We start from the raw sequence: 14383 nt of genomic DNA on the forward strand, positions 1-14383 counted from the left end.
TGCTAAAGGTAAAAGTAAGATCCCTATGCAGCCCAAAACCAGACACCCCCACCTTTAGCATAAAAGTAATGAAAGTCATGCACTGCACTTTGTGCATATTTTACAATGCAGGTTCCCACTGCCAATACCTAACCTGTTTAATAATCTGGCCTTGGCTGCACCTGGGTCACAAATCACAAATGTGTTTTCTTTTTTGTCCCCATCATTACTTGTTTATCACTGCCATCTGGACATTGGTAATTTTTTTCAATATGTAATTATTTCAGTATTGACACTTTGCATTAAATGTTGCTTGTGTTATGCCGTGTACACACGATCGGTCCATCCGATGAGAACTGAGACTGATGGTCCGTCACGCCTACACACCATCGGTTAAAAAAACAATCGTGTCAGAATGCAGTGACGTAAAACACAACGACGTGCTGAAAAAAACGAAGTTCAATGCTTCCAAGCATGCGTCGACTTGATTCTGAGCATGCGTGGATTTTTAACCGATGGTCGTGCCTACTAACGATCGGTTTTGTCCTATCGGTTAGGAATCCATCGGTTAAATTTAAAACATGTTGGCTTTTTTTTAACCGATGGTTAAATAACCGATGGCGCCCACACACGATCGGTTTTGACCAATGAAAAGGTCCATCAGACCATTCTCATCGGTTTAACCGATCGTGTGTACGCGGCATTAGGGTTTGTGAACTGATGCCTAAAGTGTATGTAAGGCTCAAATCAATGTTTGCTAGCTGGAGGTTCTGCCAGTAACAGCACTTCCAGTTGCAAGCTGACACTGCTAAGCCACTACTTTTAAAGGAGTGGCTTAGCAGTGTCAGTTTGCATCAGGAAATTCTGTTACTGGCAGGATCCCCAAGAAACATTGCAACAGATTCACAAAACAATATTTGTTTAAGAAATCTGTATACAGTAAGACATAATGGCAAACATACAAAAAAAATATTTGGGATTGGCACATACTATAAAGCTGCGTACACACGATCGGATTTTCCGTCAGAAAAACCTTGGATGGTTTTTCCGACGGAATTCTGCTCAAGCTTGGCTTGTATACACACGGTTACACAAAAGTTCTCTGAACTTTCGACCGTCAAGAAAGCGGTGGCGTACAACATTACGACGAGTCGAGAAAATGAAAATCAATGCATGAATTGCATGTCAAATTGTTTCCGAGCATGCGTCGGAATTTTGCGTGTTGGAATTGCTACAGACAATCGGATTTTCCAATAGGAATTTTTTCCGTCGGACAATTCGAGAACCAGCTCTCAATCTTTTGTTGGCGGAAATAACAACAGCAAAAGTCCGATGGAGCATACACACGGTCGGAATTTTGGACCAAAAGCTCACATCTGACTTTTCTTGTCAGAATTTCAGATCGTGTGTAAGCGGCATAAGAGTGATGGCACCATCATACTAGGCATGCAATAATGTAATCACTGCATCTGGGATCGGGAACTAAAAAAAGTTTACTTCTCTAAATTAGCAGTATTGAGTGGTAAATACTCATCATGCAGAGATCTTGACACATACCTTTGTTCTTCCTCTAGATCAGCAATAATCTGTTCCAGTTCTCCTCGTTCTTCTCGTTCTACTGACTTTAGGATCTGAGAAGGACTTTGTGGCTGACCTACAGGTGATTCTCCTCCCAAAGTGTGACAGTAATGCTGGATAAGAGCATGCTCATCATCTCTGAAAATGTAAATCAAATATTTATAGGCATAACTATGTACTTTAAATCACTTCAAGGCAAAAAAGTAGTTAAACAGAAGGTATTTTCCTGTATGCAGGTAAACCTAGTACAGAATGTTGTAGCTTGTTCACAATTTTGGAAGCTAATACACCACATAGATTTATACATGCATAAATCTCTATAGTTTGTGTGAAATGCAACACTGGGAAAACGCTTACAACTTATTGTTTTATTAGAAGTATTAGGATAGTGAACTGTTTCCAAAATATTTGGAGCATATATTATTTTGTTGTTTCCTTCAAGCAAATTTTCTTAGTTCTGTCCCTGAACACCTTCAACATGTTTGAGGCTTAGGCAAACTCAGTCATTTGCAGAATGCAAAATGCCCAAGGTCAGAATGGACAGACCAACAGATAGACAGATATATGGGCTATCTATGAGAAAATTTGGAATTTGGTTCAACCTGCTACTAGAACGAAACAAAAAGTGTGCATGTATACTTTGCTTAAGTCTTAAAATTCCCAACTGATCCACAAGTCTTTATTAACTCCACTATCAAGTTCTCAAGTACTCCTAGCAGGTAAATGAATCTGTGTTCCTGAATGCCTTTTGCTGTTGTCATTCTGAAAACATTCTCAAACACAAGGCTAATTTACTTAATTAGATGAGGACCTTCAGACAATAAATGTAATACTCTCTTTAATTATCCAGTCATGTGCAAAGCAAATTCCTGTTTACTTACTGTATTTTATATGCATAAGACTGGAAAACTAAAGTCAATATCCACACAATTTATTGTGTGAAGATTCTAAACTCCCTTAGTAAATTAGCTCAAACATCTTAGAGGTATTTGAGGGACAGAAAGAAAATCTGCTTTGAAGAAAACAACAAAAGAATATACGTTCCAAATAGTTTAGAAACAGTTCACTTTCCTAATACTTTTACTTTCAAATATTTTTGAAAGAGAAATACTTTTACTTTTAGATTCTACTTGAATGTACTGTTCTATTATACATAGCTCTAAGTAACATTTCGCCTTCAGGTATTTGTTAGGTGTCGTATTCAACTGAACCAAAACAAAGATCCTAATATTCCAAAATAAAAAAATCTTAGCTCAGCACTGAAGATTGTTTTTTGAAATCCTTGACATAAGTTCATACATATTATACATTACAGCTAACATTGTTGACTGAATTAGAAAACCTGAACTCTCTTTTCAAGATAAGTTGACTTCATTCATATTGATTTTAAGTACTGTCAACTAGGTTACTGAACCAAATGTCTTGAGTTATCAATGTGAAAAGTGCCTCCTAGATAAATATGCATTTCCCAAGATCCACATCTTCTGCTAATAAAATTACATTATATATAGGAGCTGGAATTACACATACAATAAAAGAGGAATCGATAAGAGTTATTAGGTGCTGAGAATTCAATTCGATTTGAGAAATACAAAAGGTAGTGTAAGAAACACTGATATAGAATTGTCTCTATCCTGATTCTATTGTGGGGAGGAATAAATAGCAGTCTTAATGAATCAGGGAAAATGACATTCCAAAATCATTTAATTCCAGAGAAAATGCTCCTAGCTAAACCATATTTATTTAAACTAAATGATAAATGATGCCGCGTACACACGACCGTTATTCATGTCATTGAAAAAAAAGTTTTTCTTGATGTGATTCCTCTTAAGCCTGCTTTGCATACACACAATCGTGAAAAAAAATGCTTGAGCAAAGCACGGTGACGTACAACACGTACAACAACACGTACGACGGCACTATAAAGGGGAAGTTCTATTCGAATGGAGCCACCCTTTGGGCTGCTTTTGCTGATTTTGTGTTATTGTGTGTTAGTAAAAGTTTAGTGAGAGTTGATTTGCGCTTTTCAGTCTTCATGCTTTTCAGTCTGTTACAGTGTGACGAATGTGCTATCTCCATTACGAATGCTAGTTTTACCAGAACGAGCGCTCCCGTCTCATAACTCGCTTCTGAGCATGCGTGTTTTTTCACCCTCGTTAAAACGTACACACGATTGTTTTCCGCGACGTGAAATAGAACGACTTGAAAAACGACGAGAAAAATAGAGCAGGTTCCAAATAACGGACATTTTTCTTGTCGACAAAAATGCTCTGGAGCATACACACAACCGTTTTTCATGACCATTTAAAAAAATTGCATTTTTCAACTACAAATATTGTAGCCTTTTGACCTTTAAAGTGGTTGTTAAGGCTCATTTCTTTTTACCTTCATGCCTTCTCTACAAGATTGTAAAAAACGGTTTGCTCTGGGACCACTTGGCAGGAGGGAGGGGCCAGGGTCTCCAGCAGAGGACCTGAGAGGAGGAGGCTGCAGATGAGGGGCAGGTCAAACTGAAGTAATATTTACTAATGTGAGGATGAAAGAGCTAGTGTTAGAGGGACACTGGACATGGATTTTCACAGGTCATCAGAATACAAAGTCATTACTTGAGCCCAATCAGCCTATATTTGGCAGCTCACAATAAAGACGAGGACCCCCCAGAAGAGAACATTCAATTGTACTGGGAACACCAGCACTGACATTTACAATGCCATCTGCCTGCAAATCAGTCTGCTTAAGAGTATTTTTGAGTCAATTTAACATTCTGCCATTCACCTTGCCCTGATCCAGGGGAATGGTAGCCCCTGAAACTCATTGGCTGTCTTTTGTCCTGCTTGTTTTTACCAGATGAACAATAAATACTTTATACCCCTTAGGATTTTTTCATTCGGCACTCTTTGACCTTTTAAACTAGACTAGGATTAAGGAAGTGGGAGTAAATACAACTAAAAAAAAGATAATCGCTTCCAGATAAAAAACTAAATTACGTAACAGGCTAAGGGGAGGGAAAGTATAATGCACACTTTCATTTTCAGGTCCACTTTAGCATAGTACTTAAGGCCATGATTTTGAGCATCTATGAATAGTATCTTTATTTGCCCTTCTTAAAGGTGATGTAAAAGTTTAAATATAATAAATTAAATTAGCACATGTTTAAACAAATTAAAATGCATGTTAATGTAGGTATAATGATGCTAGGGAAAAATTGTATGCAGTTAAACAACATTATGTATTTTTTTTTCTTTCTTCACATACATGCTAAGGAAGACTGTGTATGAAGGAGTTTTAAATGGGTAATACATTCTGGGGTACTGCTGTTAGTGCCAAATTTTGGTCTTGCCCACACAGCTGGGCTAAGGGCAAACATTACTATAGTGGGGCTTTGATAGTACACTGTCTAAAGAGGCTGCAGTGGAGATACTTATCAATACTCATGGTGGAACTGCTTGTGCTACAAATGTTGAAGGATACAATTATTTAAAAAACAAATAATAAGAATGTTTGAATGTATGGCCAGCCTATGCCTTCTGTGCCTACTCAGGTGATGAACCAGTGCCTATTACATGCCAGCCCTCAATGAGGTACAAAACAATCGGGTATGCAAGTCTGACTATTTTACAATGACTATGGCAGTTTTATGGTGAAATCAGCTATACCTACTGCTTAAAATTTCTATTTTTTCTGAAGGCATCAGTGTTAAATGTCCATCTATTGTTCACTGCTGGCCTAGTGCATGATGCTTTAGTAATTTTATAAGATACTATTCTAACCATTCTAATCATATTTCCACCTTTAATTTATTTAAACAGTTTTTACAAATGTGAATAGTGAACCTAACAAGAGGCAGTCGCAGTTTAGCATGTAATGCTGTCACTTAATATTGTGGTAAAGATTTTGATCTGTCAAGATTAAGATAAGAAAAAACATTCTTATCATTAATCTAGTATTCAGTGCACTGAATGTTCCACTTCAAATGGCCACTTACTTGCTCAACAAAATGTGTAAAGAGCTTTATAATATTCCCAGGTGATTAATTTAGAATTCATGAATATGTAATTTAAAAAATCTAATTATTAAAAAAAAAAAAGGCAGTAGAAAATCCTAATGAGGTGACACTGGCTTCTACACATTGTACAAAACCCCTCTGCAGCCAATCCAATAGAACAAATAAAAAGAAATGCATACAATGTTAACTTATTTACCTATTTTGAGTGTCACATTGTAAAAAAGCAGCTCAGTTCTTTTCGCATTATATATATATATATATATATATATATATATATATATATATATATTACACACATACATATGAATTCTGCCTGATTAATAACATGTACCTGTGACTAAAGATTTTCTAGCTTAAGGAAACATCTAGAATGTCAGCAGCTGCACTATTAGTAGCTGCTGGCTTTTTTTTTTAAAAAAAAAGGATTTTTGTACTCACCGTAAAATCCATTTCTCTGAGTTCATAGACGGACACAGCATCCTTTGACCTTAGGGTTATGTTCCTCCTACCAGGAGATTTTAGGCAGAATTCTTACAGCACTTAAGGTGTTAAAACTTTCCTTCATGCCGCTCCTCCCAGGGGGCGTGGCTCCCCCAGGCATAACCCACACCCTGCTCCAGCAGCCTCAGTTCGTAACAAGCAGTACAAACCAAGGAGGGGTGGGTGCTGTGTCCGTCTATGAACTCAGAGAAATGGATTTTACGGTGAGTACAAAAATCCTTTTTTCTCTTTCGTTCATAGACGGACACAGCATCCTTTGACCTTAGGGACGTCCCCAAGCAGTGTCAAAAAAACGAGGGGTGGGAAAAATAACACAGCAAACAACAGGTTACACCCCAAACAAAACCGGAGTTACTCAACGGAGGAACTCCAACCTTAAACTGCCGCCTGTAACACCCTGCGGCCGAATGAGGCATCAGAAGATGCACTCACATCCACCTTATAAAACTTTGAAAAAGTGTGGACCGACGACCAGGTCGCAGCCTTACACACCTGTAACACAGAGGCTTGGTGTCGGAAAGCCCAGGAGGCTCCAATCGCCCTGGTCGAATGCGCCGTGACCCGAAAGGGAGGCGCCCGCCCCTTCAGGGCGTAGGCCTGAAGCACAACCTGTCGGATCCACCTGGAAATGGTGGCCGACGAGACTGCCAGGCCCTTACTGGGACCGGACACAGACACGAACAGCGAGTCCGACTTCCGGAACGGAGCTGTCGCCGACAAGTAAACTCGAAGGGCCCGAACCACATCTAGAGAATGTAAAACGGCTTCCTTCGGGTTCTTCGGCTGAGGACATAATGATGGAACAACAATGTCCTCGTTAATGTGAAAGGCCGAAACGACCTTCGGAAGAAAAGAAGGTCGCGGGCGCAGCACCGCCTTATCCTGATGGATGACCAAGTAGGGGGCCTTGCAAGACAAGGCCGCCAGTTCAGACACTCGTCTGATAGAGGTAATAGCTACCAGAAAGACCACCTTCTGCGACAAAGTCAGCAAGGGGATCTCCCGAATGTCCTCAAAGGGGGCACGCTGAAGCGCCGAGAGGACCAAGTTCAAGTCCCAAGAAGGTAGCGGAGGGCGCACCGGGGGGGCCACATGCCGGACCCCCTGCACAAACGTGCGAACCAAAGAGTGCGCTGCCACGGGACGCTGAAAATAAACAGCCAGAGCAGAGATCTGGCTCTTGATCGTACTCAAGGCAAGAGCCTGGTCCACTCCCCGCTGTAGGAACAGCAGGATCCGGGACACCACGTAAGTACGGGGGTGCCACTTCATCTCCTCACACATAGAGATGTATGCTTTCCATGTACGATGATACATTTTTCGAGAAGTGGACTTCCGTGCACGCATCATGGTAGAGATTACCGGGCCCGACAGGCCCCGGTCCTTCAGTACCTGGTTCTCAACAGCCACGCCGTTAAAGCCAGTGACCGTAAAGCAGGATGGAAGATCGGGCCCTGAGACAGGAGATCTTCCCTCAGAGGCAGGCGCCAGGGGGCGTCTGCCACCAGACGTACCAGGTCCGCGTACCAAGAGCGACGCGGCCAATCTGGGGCGATCAGGATCGTTGGAATCCCTTCGGCTTCCACCCTGCGCAGCAGGCGGGGTAGGAGCCTTAGAGGAGGGAAGGCGTAAATCAGGTGATATTGACCCCAGGGAGCCACAAACCGTGGTACCTTCCGATTGAGACGGGACGCCAGAAGGTCCACGTCTGGAGTGCCCCATTTTTGGCACAGGATCTGAAAAACCTCCGGGTGGAGAGACCACTCCCCTTGATCCAGAGTCGTGCGACTTAGGAAGTCGGCTTGCCAATTCAGAACTCCCGGAATGTATACCGCTGACAGGGCCGGAACGGACCTTTCGGCCCACCGAAGTATGTGAGCGACCTCCGTCGCCGCGGCCGAGCTCCTTGTGCCGCCCTGATGATTGACGTACGCCACGGCCGTGGCGTTGTCGGACTGGATCCTGACAGGACGGCCCTGCAGCTCTAGGGACCACCTGACAAGGCACAGCTTGATCGCTCGGAGCTCCAGGATATTGATCGGCAGGCGGGACTCCTCCTGAGTCCAGCGCCCCTGGGCTGACTGGGTGCCCCAGACGCCCCCCCAGCCGAAGAGGCTGGCATCCGTCGTGACCACTGTCCAGCGGCACGGAAGAAAAGACTTCCCGGACCGAAGCACCGGAGACGTCAGCCACCATGCCAGGGAAGACTTGGCCAGATGGCTCAACCGAATCTGGCGATCCAGAGAAGATGGGACCCTGTCCCATCGTGACAGAATCTCCTTCTGTAGTACCCTGGTGTGGAATTGGGCATACGGAACCGCCTCGAAGGAGGCCACCATCAGACCCAGAACCCGCATGCAGAAGCAAAGAGACGACCACTTCTGGGTCGACAACTGTCTCACTGCAGATTGCAGGGTCCGCAGTTTTTCCGATGGGAGGAACACTTTTGCCTCCCCCGAATCCAAAACCAGCCCCAGGTGTTCCAGCCTCTGGGACGGAACCAACACTGATTTTTTGAGATTCAGAAGCCAGCCGAACTCCTGCAGAGTCCGACACGTGATGGACACGTCCTCCTCTAACTCTGAGCTTGAAGAAGCTCTCAGGAGAAGATCGTCCAGGTATCCCACGATAGCGATCCCTCGCTGCCTTAGCAAGGCCAGGATCGGGGCGAGCACCTTGGTGAACACCCGTGGTGCCGACGCCAGCCCGAACGGGAGGGCCACGAATTGATAGTGGTCCTCCCTGATCGCAAAACGCAGATACCTTTGGTGGCTTGTGCAAACGGGGACATGCAGGTATGCGTCCATGATGTCCAAGGACGCCATGAAGTCCCCCTGGTGGAGGGCCGCTATGATAGAACGGACCGACTCCATCCTGAATCGCTGCACTTTGACAAAGGAGTTGAGGGCCTTTAGGTCCAGGACAGGGCGAACCCCTCCCTTCTTGGGAACCACGAACAGATTGGAGTAGAACCCCCGAAACCGTTCCAGCGAGGGAACCGGCACAACCACCCCTCTGTCCAGAAGATCCTGGACAGCCCCGGACAGGGCTAGCCGCCGATCCTAAGGAAGCTGGAGGTTGGATGGAAAAAATCTGTTTGGGGGACAAGAGAGGAACTCTATCTTGTACCCCGAGGCGACCACCTCGCAAACCCAACGGTCGGTCAGAAGAGAGTTCCACCGATCCGCGAAGTCGTGAAGCCGTCCCCCCACCCGAGACCCGGGCGGGGGCAGACCTTCATGCGGAAGCAGGCTTGTCCGCAGGCTTGTTTGGTTTGTTAAACCAGGGGCGCTTACGCCCGGCAGCAGGGGCTTTTGCCCCTTGCGGACCTTTTCCAGCCGCGCTGGGCGCACGAAAAAAACCGCTTAGGGGTAGTAAAAGTAGGACCTTGCTTGCGGCGAGGTTCCTTACCCTTCCCCGACTGAGGGAGCAAGGTGCTCTTACCTCCAGTGGCATCCTTAATGATGTCATCCAGGGATGCCCCAAAGAGCCGTCCGCCCTTAAAGGGCAAATCCACCAAGGCCTTTTTCGAGGACTGGTCAGCCGACCAGCACTTCAGCCATATAAGGCGGCGCAGAACCACTGCGTAGACAGAAGCCCTGGAAAGCAAAGGAATCGAATCCATATCCGCCTCACAGAGAAACTTCTGACCCTGAATCAACTGCTCAGCCAGGTCCCTAGAGGACTCGGAAGCACCCTGGACCTCCAGATCCTGCAGCAGGAGCTTCGCCCTTTCAGTTAGCGTCTGAGCAACCAGGGCGCCGGCCAGAGCCGGCCTTACCGCCGAACCCACCACCGAGAACAGGGAGCGGGCCACGGCCTCCACTCTCCTATCAGCGGGGTCCTTGAAAGCAGGAGCCCCCTCCACAGGCAACGTAGTAGCCTTACTCAGTCTGGACACAGGAGGGTCCACCGACGGAGGAGTGACCCACTAAAAAGTCCTCCTCCAGGGGGTAACGGGTAGCAAAGCTTTTAGGAACAGTAAAAGCCTTTTGCGGTGTATCCCATTCCTTATACAACAAATTGTCCAAATAAGGAACACAAGGGAATACCTTAGCGGTACGCGGTGGTTTGCGGAATCCAAAAGGGACTGACACCGCTGGTGTCTCCGCCACATCCTCTAAATGAAGAGTCTCACGTACCGCAGTTATAAGAGCTCCAACAAATTCCTTGTCAGCAGACTCCGCAGCAGAGTCATCCTCGCTGTCCATGTGGGTTAAGCCCGCATCCTCTGACATGACAGAACCAGAAGCAGCAACAGCGTTATCAGATTCTGCGTCAGAGATATCCCCAGAAACAGCCTCCGGGGGGGGGCGCTTTTTTACCCCCCAACCGAGCACTGGCAGCTTCAAACCTGGTGAGAAAAGACTCCAGGACAGCCGACACCGATTCAACAGATGTGGCAGGGGGAGGGGCGCTAAGGGTTAATTCCGGCATTGTGAGGAATGAGGGGCCTGATTCAGGCTCCATATTGCAGCTGCCGTGTCACCCCCACTGCCAATGGCAGGAAAAAAGTCCCCCACAGGTCACCTCCCGGCCGCTAGAGCACAGTCTGGGGCCCCCTGAGACTCACCACCCCCCTGGTACAGCGCGGTCTGTGAAGGACAAGTGTGTGCTGAGGAGAAGCTGCAGCGCTGCGTCTGTCCCCTCAGATGATTTGCGGTCTTTTTTCCCCGCCGAAACGGCCACTAGAGGCCGAACTAGTGCTGAAAACGGCGCCGGCCACAAGAAAATGGCCGCCGAATAATACAAGCGCGGCTCCGGCAAAATGGCCGCCGTTGCGCAGTTTTAAAAAGACAGTGTACCCAAAAATGACAGTACACCAAAACAGTACACAGCACACACAAAAATGCCCAGAATGTCCACCACAGTCCCCTGCAGTGACACAGAACAGCCCCAGCCATACCCGAGTGAAAAAAAATATGAGCCCCAGGGAAAAAAAACCCCTGCACAGCCGTCACCCAAAGGGGGAAGGAGGGAGAGGAATAAGGGAGAGAGGAAAGCAGGGGAAAACCCTCAGTCGACCTCCCAAGGGAAAACATTCCAGCCAGACCACTTACCTGAGTAAGGGGCCACTACTTACCTGTCCTGCGACTACCCGGCTGGAGGTATCCCAGACAGAACCAACGTCCGCGAACGGCATGGCTGTCAGCCAGACACACTGTGACAAGGCCATAGAGACCGGTCATATGTGTGCCCTAGAACCGAAGTTCCCCGGCCGCCCCTGGAGCAATGGGGCCTGTCGTGGACGTCCCAAAGCGGAGCTGAGGGCCGGCACACGCTCGAAGGCCGAACCTGGGGGGACTACAAGGGTCGAGGACCCAGCCTGTCACCCAGTCGGCTGTTGATAGAAGAATCGCAGGATTCAAAATAAAAATAAAATAAAAAAGCGAGAAAAAACTCGCAAAATGCAAAAAAATTTGCAAGAAAAAACTCCAGAGTCCAGGACTCCAGAGAGAGCCTGACTCTCCTGACGGTTAGGCAGAAACAAACTGAGGCTGCTGGAGCAGGGTGTGGGTTATGCCTGGGGGAGCCACGCCCCCTGGGAGGAGCGGCATGAAGGAAAGTTTTAACACCTTAAGTGCTGTAAGAATTCTGCCTAAAATCTCCTGGTAGGAGGAACATAACCCTAAGGTCAAAGGATGCTGTGTCCGTCTATGAACGAAAGAGAAATGGGGTGTACCTCCGCTTTAATGTGTATCTGTAATTCTCCACACCTCCTGCTGCTTCTCAGATTTTCCCAAACCGTTTTTCAATGGGGGCAATTCTTTTGGAGGTACAGTTATACATTTCAAGTCTTCTTTAGAGTGTAGGAAAAACAGTAATGCAGCGATTCCTTGCCATAGTAAGGCCTTGGTTCAAAACACACAAGGACACTAGTATCATGCTTATTTGGCTAATGAGTTTCCATCTCAAATACCACTAGAGTGCTTGTTCGACTATCCTAAATAGTCACCTTAACCATAAGACTCACCATATACAGAGGTTGAAGAGCATTCATTGTTCTCTGTAATTACTAGGTTTGCACAAACACATATAGGCAAATTAATCATCAATAAAATAAGTCTATGTGAAACCTATGCAACCTTCTTCACAAAGCATCATGTTTGATTATGTAATTTACAATGAGCAGTTCATGGGTAATTAATAACAAAGAATACATTTTTGTAAATAATAATAAGCTACAGATAATCGGCATGCAGCAAATACAATAGCACCTATGGCTCTCCTTACACTGTATCTATATCAAAAAAGTAGGGATCACCAGACTAAAGAGATAGCTTTATTCAGATGCTGTGTTGTGAATATGAGTGCAGTTCTGTTCATTAAACACAGGCTATGGCAAGTATTGTGTCATGACCTGTTTTTAACACACAGTAAGACAGTACATGTATGCAGGTTGTGTATTGTAATGCACTGTACTGCAACATAGTGAAATCAATGGGCCAAATATATTTCTATGACAATTGCAGTAGTTTCCCAAGGGTAACTAGCTGAGTTATACCACTGGGAACCATTAAGATGTAGACACAGGCTCAATGAGCATTATAGCTGCAGAACAAATATTGTTCTAGTCAGAAGGCATAATTTACAGCTGCTATGGTGCTCAGTAATTATTTAGAGAACAATTATCATATCCTTCATCTTCTACGGAAAATACCTAACTGACAGCAATTATATTATAAAAACTCTCTCTGACTGCATATAGATATCTGCCACTATTCAGTTTTCACTTGGCATTTATCTGAGAGCAAAGCCATTTTTAATGTGGATGGTCTGACTGAAGCTATTAATAAATGTTAAAGGTCATTAACCACTTTAAGACCGGGCCTATTTTTCAAACTTATTGTTTACAAGTTAAAATACATTTTGTTTGCTCTAAAATTACTTAGAACCCCCAAACAGTAAATATACACCTTTTCTAACACCATATAGAATAAAATGGAGGTCATTGCAATACTTTCTGTCACACTGTATTTGGGCAGCGGTCTTACAAGCACACTTTTTTTGGGGAAAAAAATACACTTTTTTTAATAAAAAAATAAGACAACAGTAAAGTTAACCCAATTTTTTTATATTGTGAAAGATGATGTTACGCCGAGTAAATTGATACCCAACATGTTACGCTTCAAAATAGCGCCCGCTCGTGGAATGGCGACAAACTTTTATTCTTAAAAATCTCCATATGCAACGTTTAAAAAATTCTACAGGTTGCATGTTTTGAGTTACAGAGGAGGTCTAGGGCTAGAATTATTTCTCTTGCTCTGACGATCGCAGTGATACCTCAAGTGTGCGTTCACTTCTGCATGCAAGCTCGGTGGGAAGGGGCGCGTTGAAAAATATTTGTTTTCTTTATTTCTTTTTACACTGTTCTTTTAATTAAAAAAAAAATTGTGTCATTTTTAGTCCTATTGATGGGAATGTAAAAGCATGACAGGACCACTTAAATATGAGATCTGGGGGTCAAAAAGACCTCAGATCTCATATTTAAACTAAAATGCAATAATAATAATAAAAAAAAATGTAATGTAAAAAAAAAATGTCCGTGGTTAAGCATAAAGTAAGCTCGTTTCACAATAAAGATCTTTTAGTACAGCAAGTCCCCTACATACAAACCTTCAATTTGCGAACTTTCAAAGATACTAATGTGCGTTTTCATATCCAATCACATAAGATAGTTTATGTGTCTGCTTGCATTCTCTACAAGTGGATGTGCTTTTGTGTACTTTACTGTACAGTACTGTATAGCATACAATAGTACAGTATAATTATTCATGTGAAAAGTACTGTATTATAAACCTATTACAGTACAGTACTTTATAGCCAGTTGTGTTAGTTGGGTACCTAGGCTAACTTTGTTGGACTTATAAACAAACTGGACTTATACACACACCCAAGAAACAGAAGTTGTTCCTATGTATGGGACTTACTGTACTGTTCCTTGATAAATATATAAAGGTTGTTATCAAAATGTATATTTTTTTTTGTAATAAGAGCTAATTCACACTATTGTGCTAAAGTGGCACGCCTTGACACGAGACATAGTAATGTGCAATGTGGTGTCAATAGTTTTGAATGGCTCTCTAAAATACCATGTGGATGTGCACTGCCAAAAAATCTACATACGCCTTTTTTAGTGTGTTTTGGTGAGATGGTGTGCAGCAAAAACATATGTTTGCTGACACAGCACAATAGTGGGAATGGGTCCTCAAGAAGGAGATATTCCTCCACATTGAAGGGCTTTTATTCAGTTTATATCACAAAAGATATGGAATAGAAACATTTATTCACACAAACCATTCTATAAAATGACATATA

The 14383-nt window shown here is 44.1% G+C and overlaps 1 protein-coding gene across 11 annotated transcripts in view; it reads right to left on the reverse strand.

The window, feature by feature from the left end:
• Positions 1-14383, reverse strand: part of UTRN (utrophin) — a 910930-nt gene that overhangs the window by 19467 nt on the left and 877080 nt on the right. For all 11 annotated transcript variants that reach the window (XM_040350827.1, XM_040350824.1, XM_040350828.1 and 8 more), the window contains one exon: positions 1537-1695. In XM_040350827.1, coding sequence (XP_040206761.1) covers positions 1537-1695 — 159 coding nt within the window. The remainder of the gene's footprint in view (positions 1-1536; positions 1696-14383) is intronic.

Source organism: Rana temporaria, chromosome 4 (genome assembly GCF_905171775.1).
Source record: "Rana temporaria chromosome 4, aRanTem1.1, whole genome shotgun sequence".
In the NCBI taxonomy this organism is placed as follows: Eukaryota; Metazoa; Chordata; class Amphibia; order Anura; family Ranidae; genus Rana; species Rana temporaria.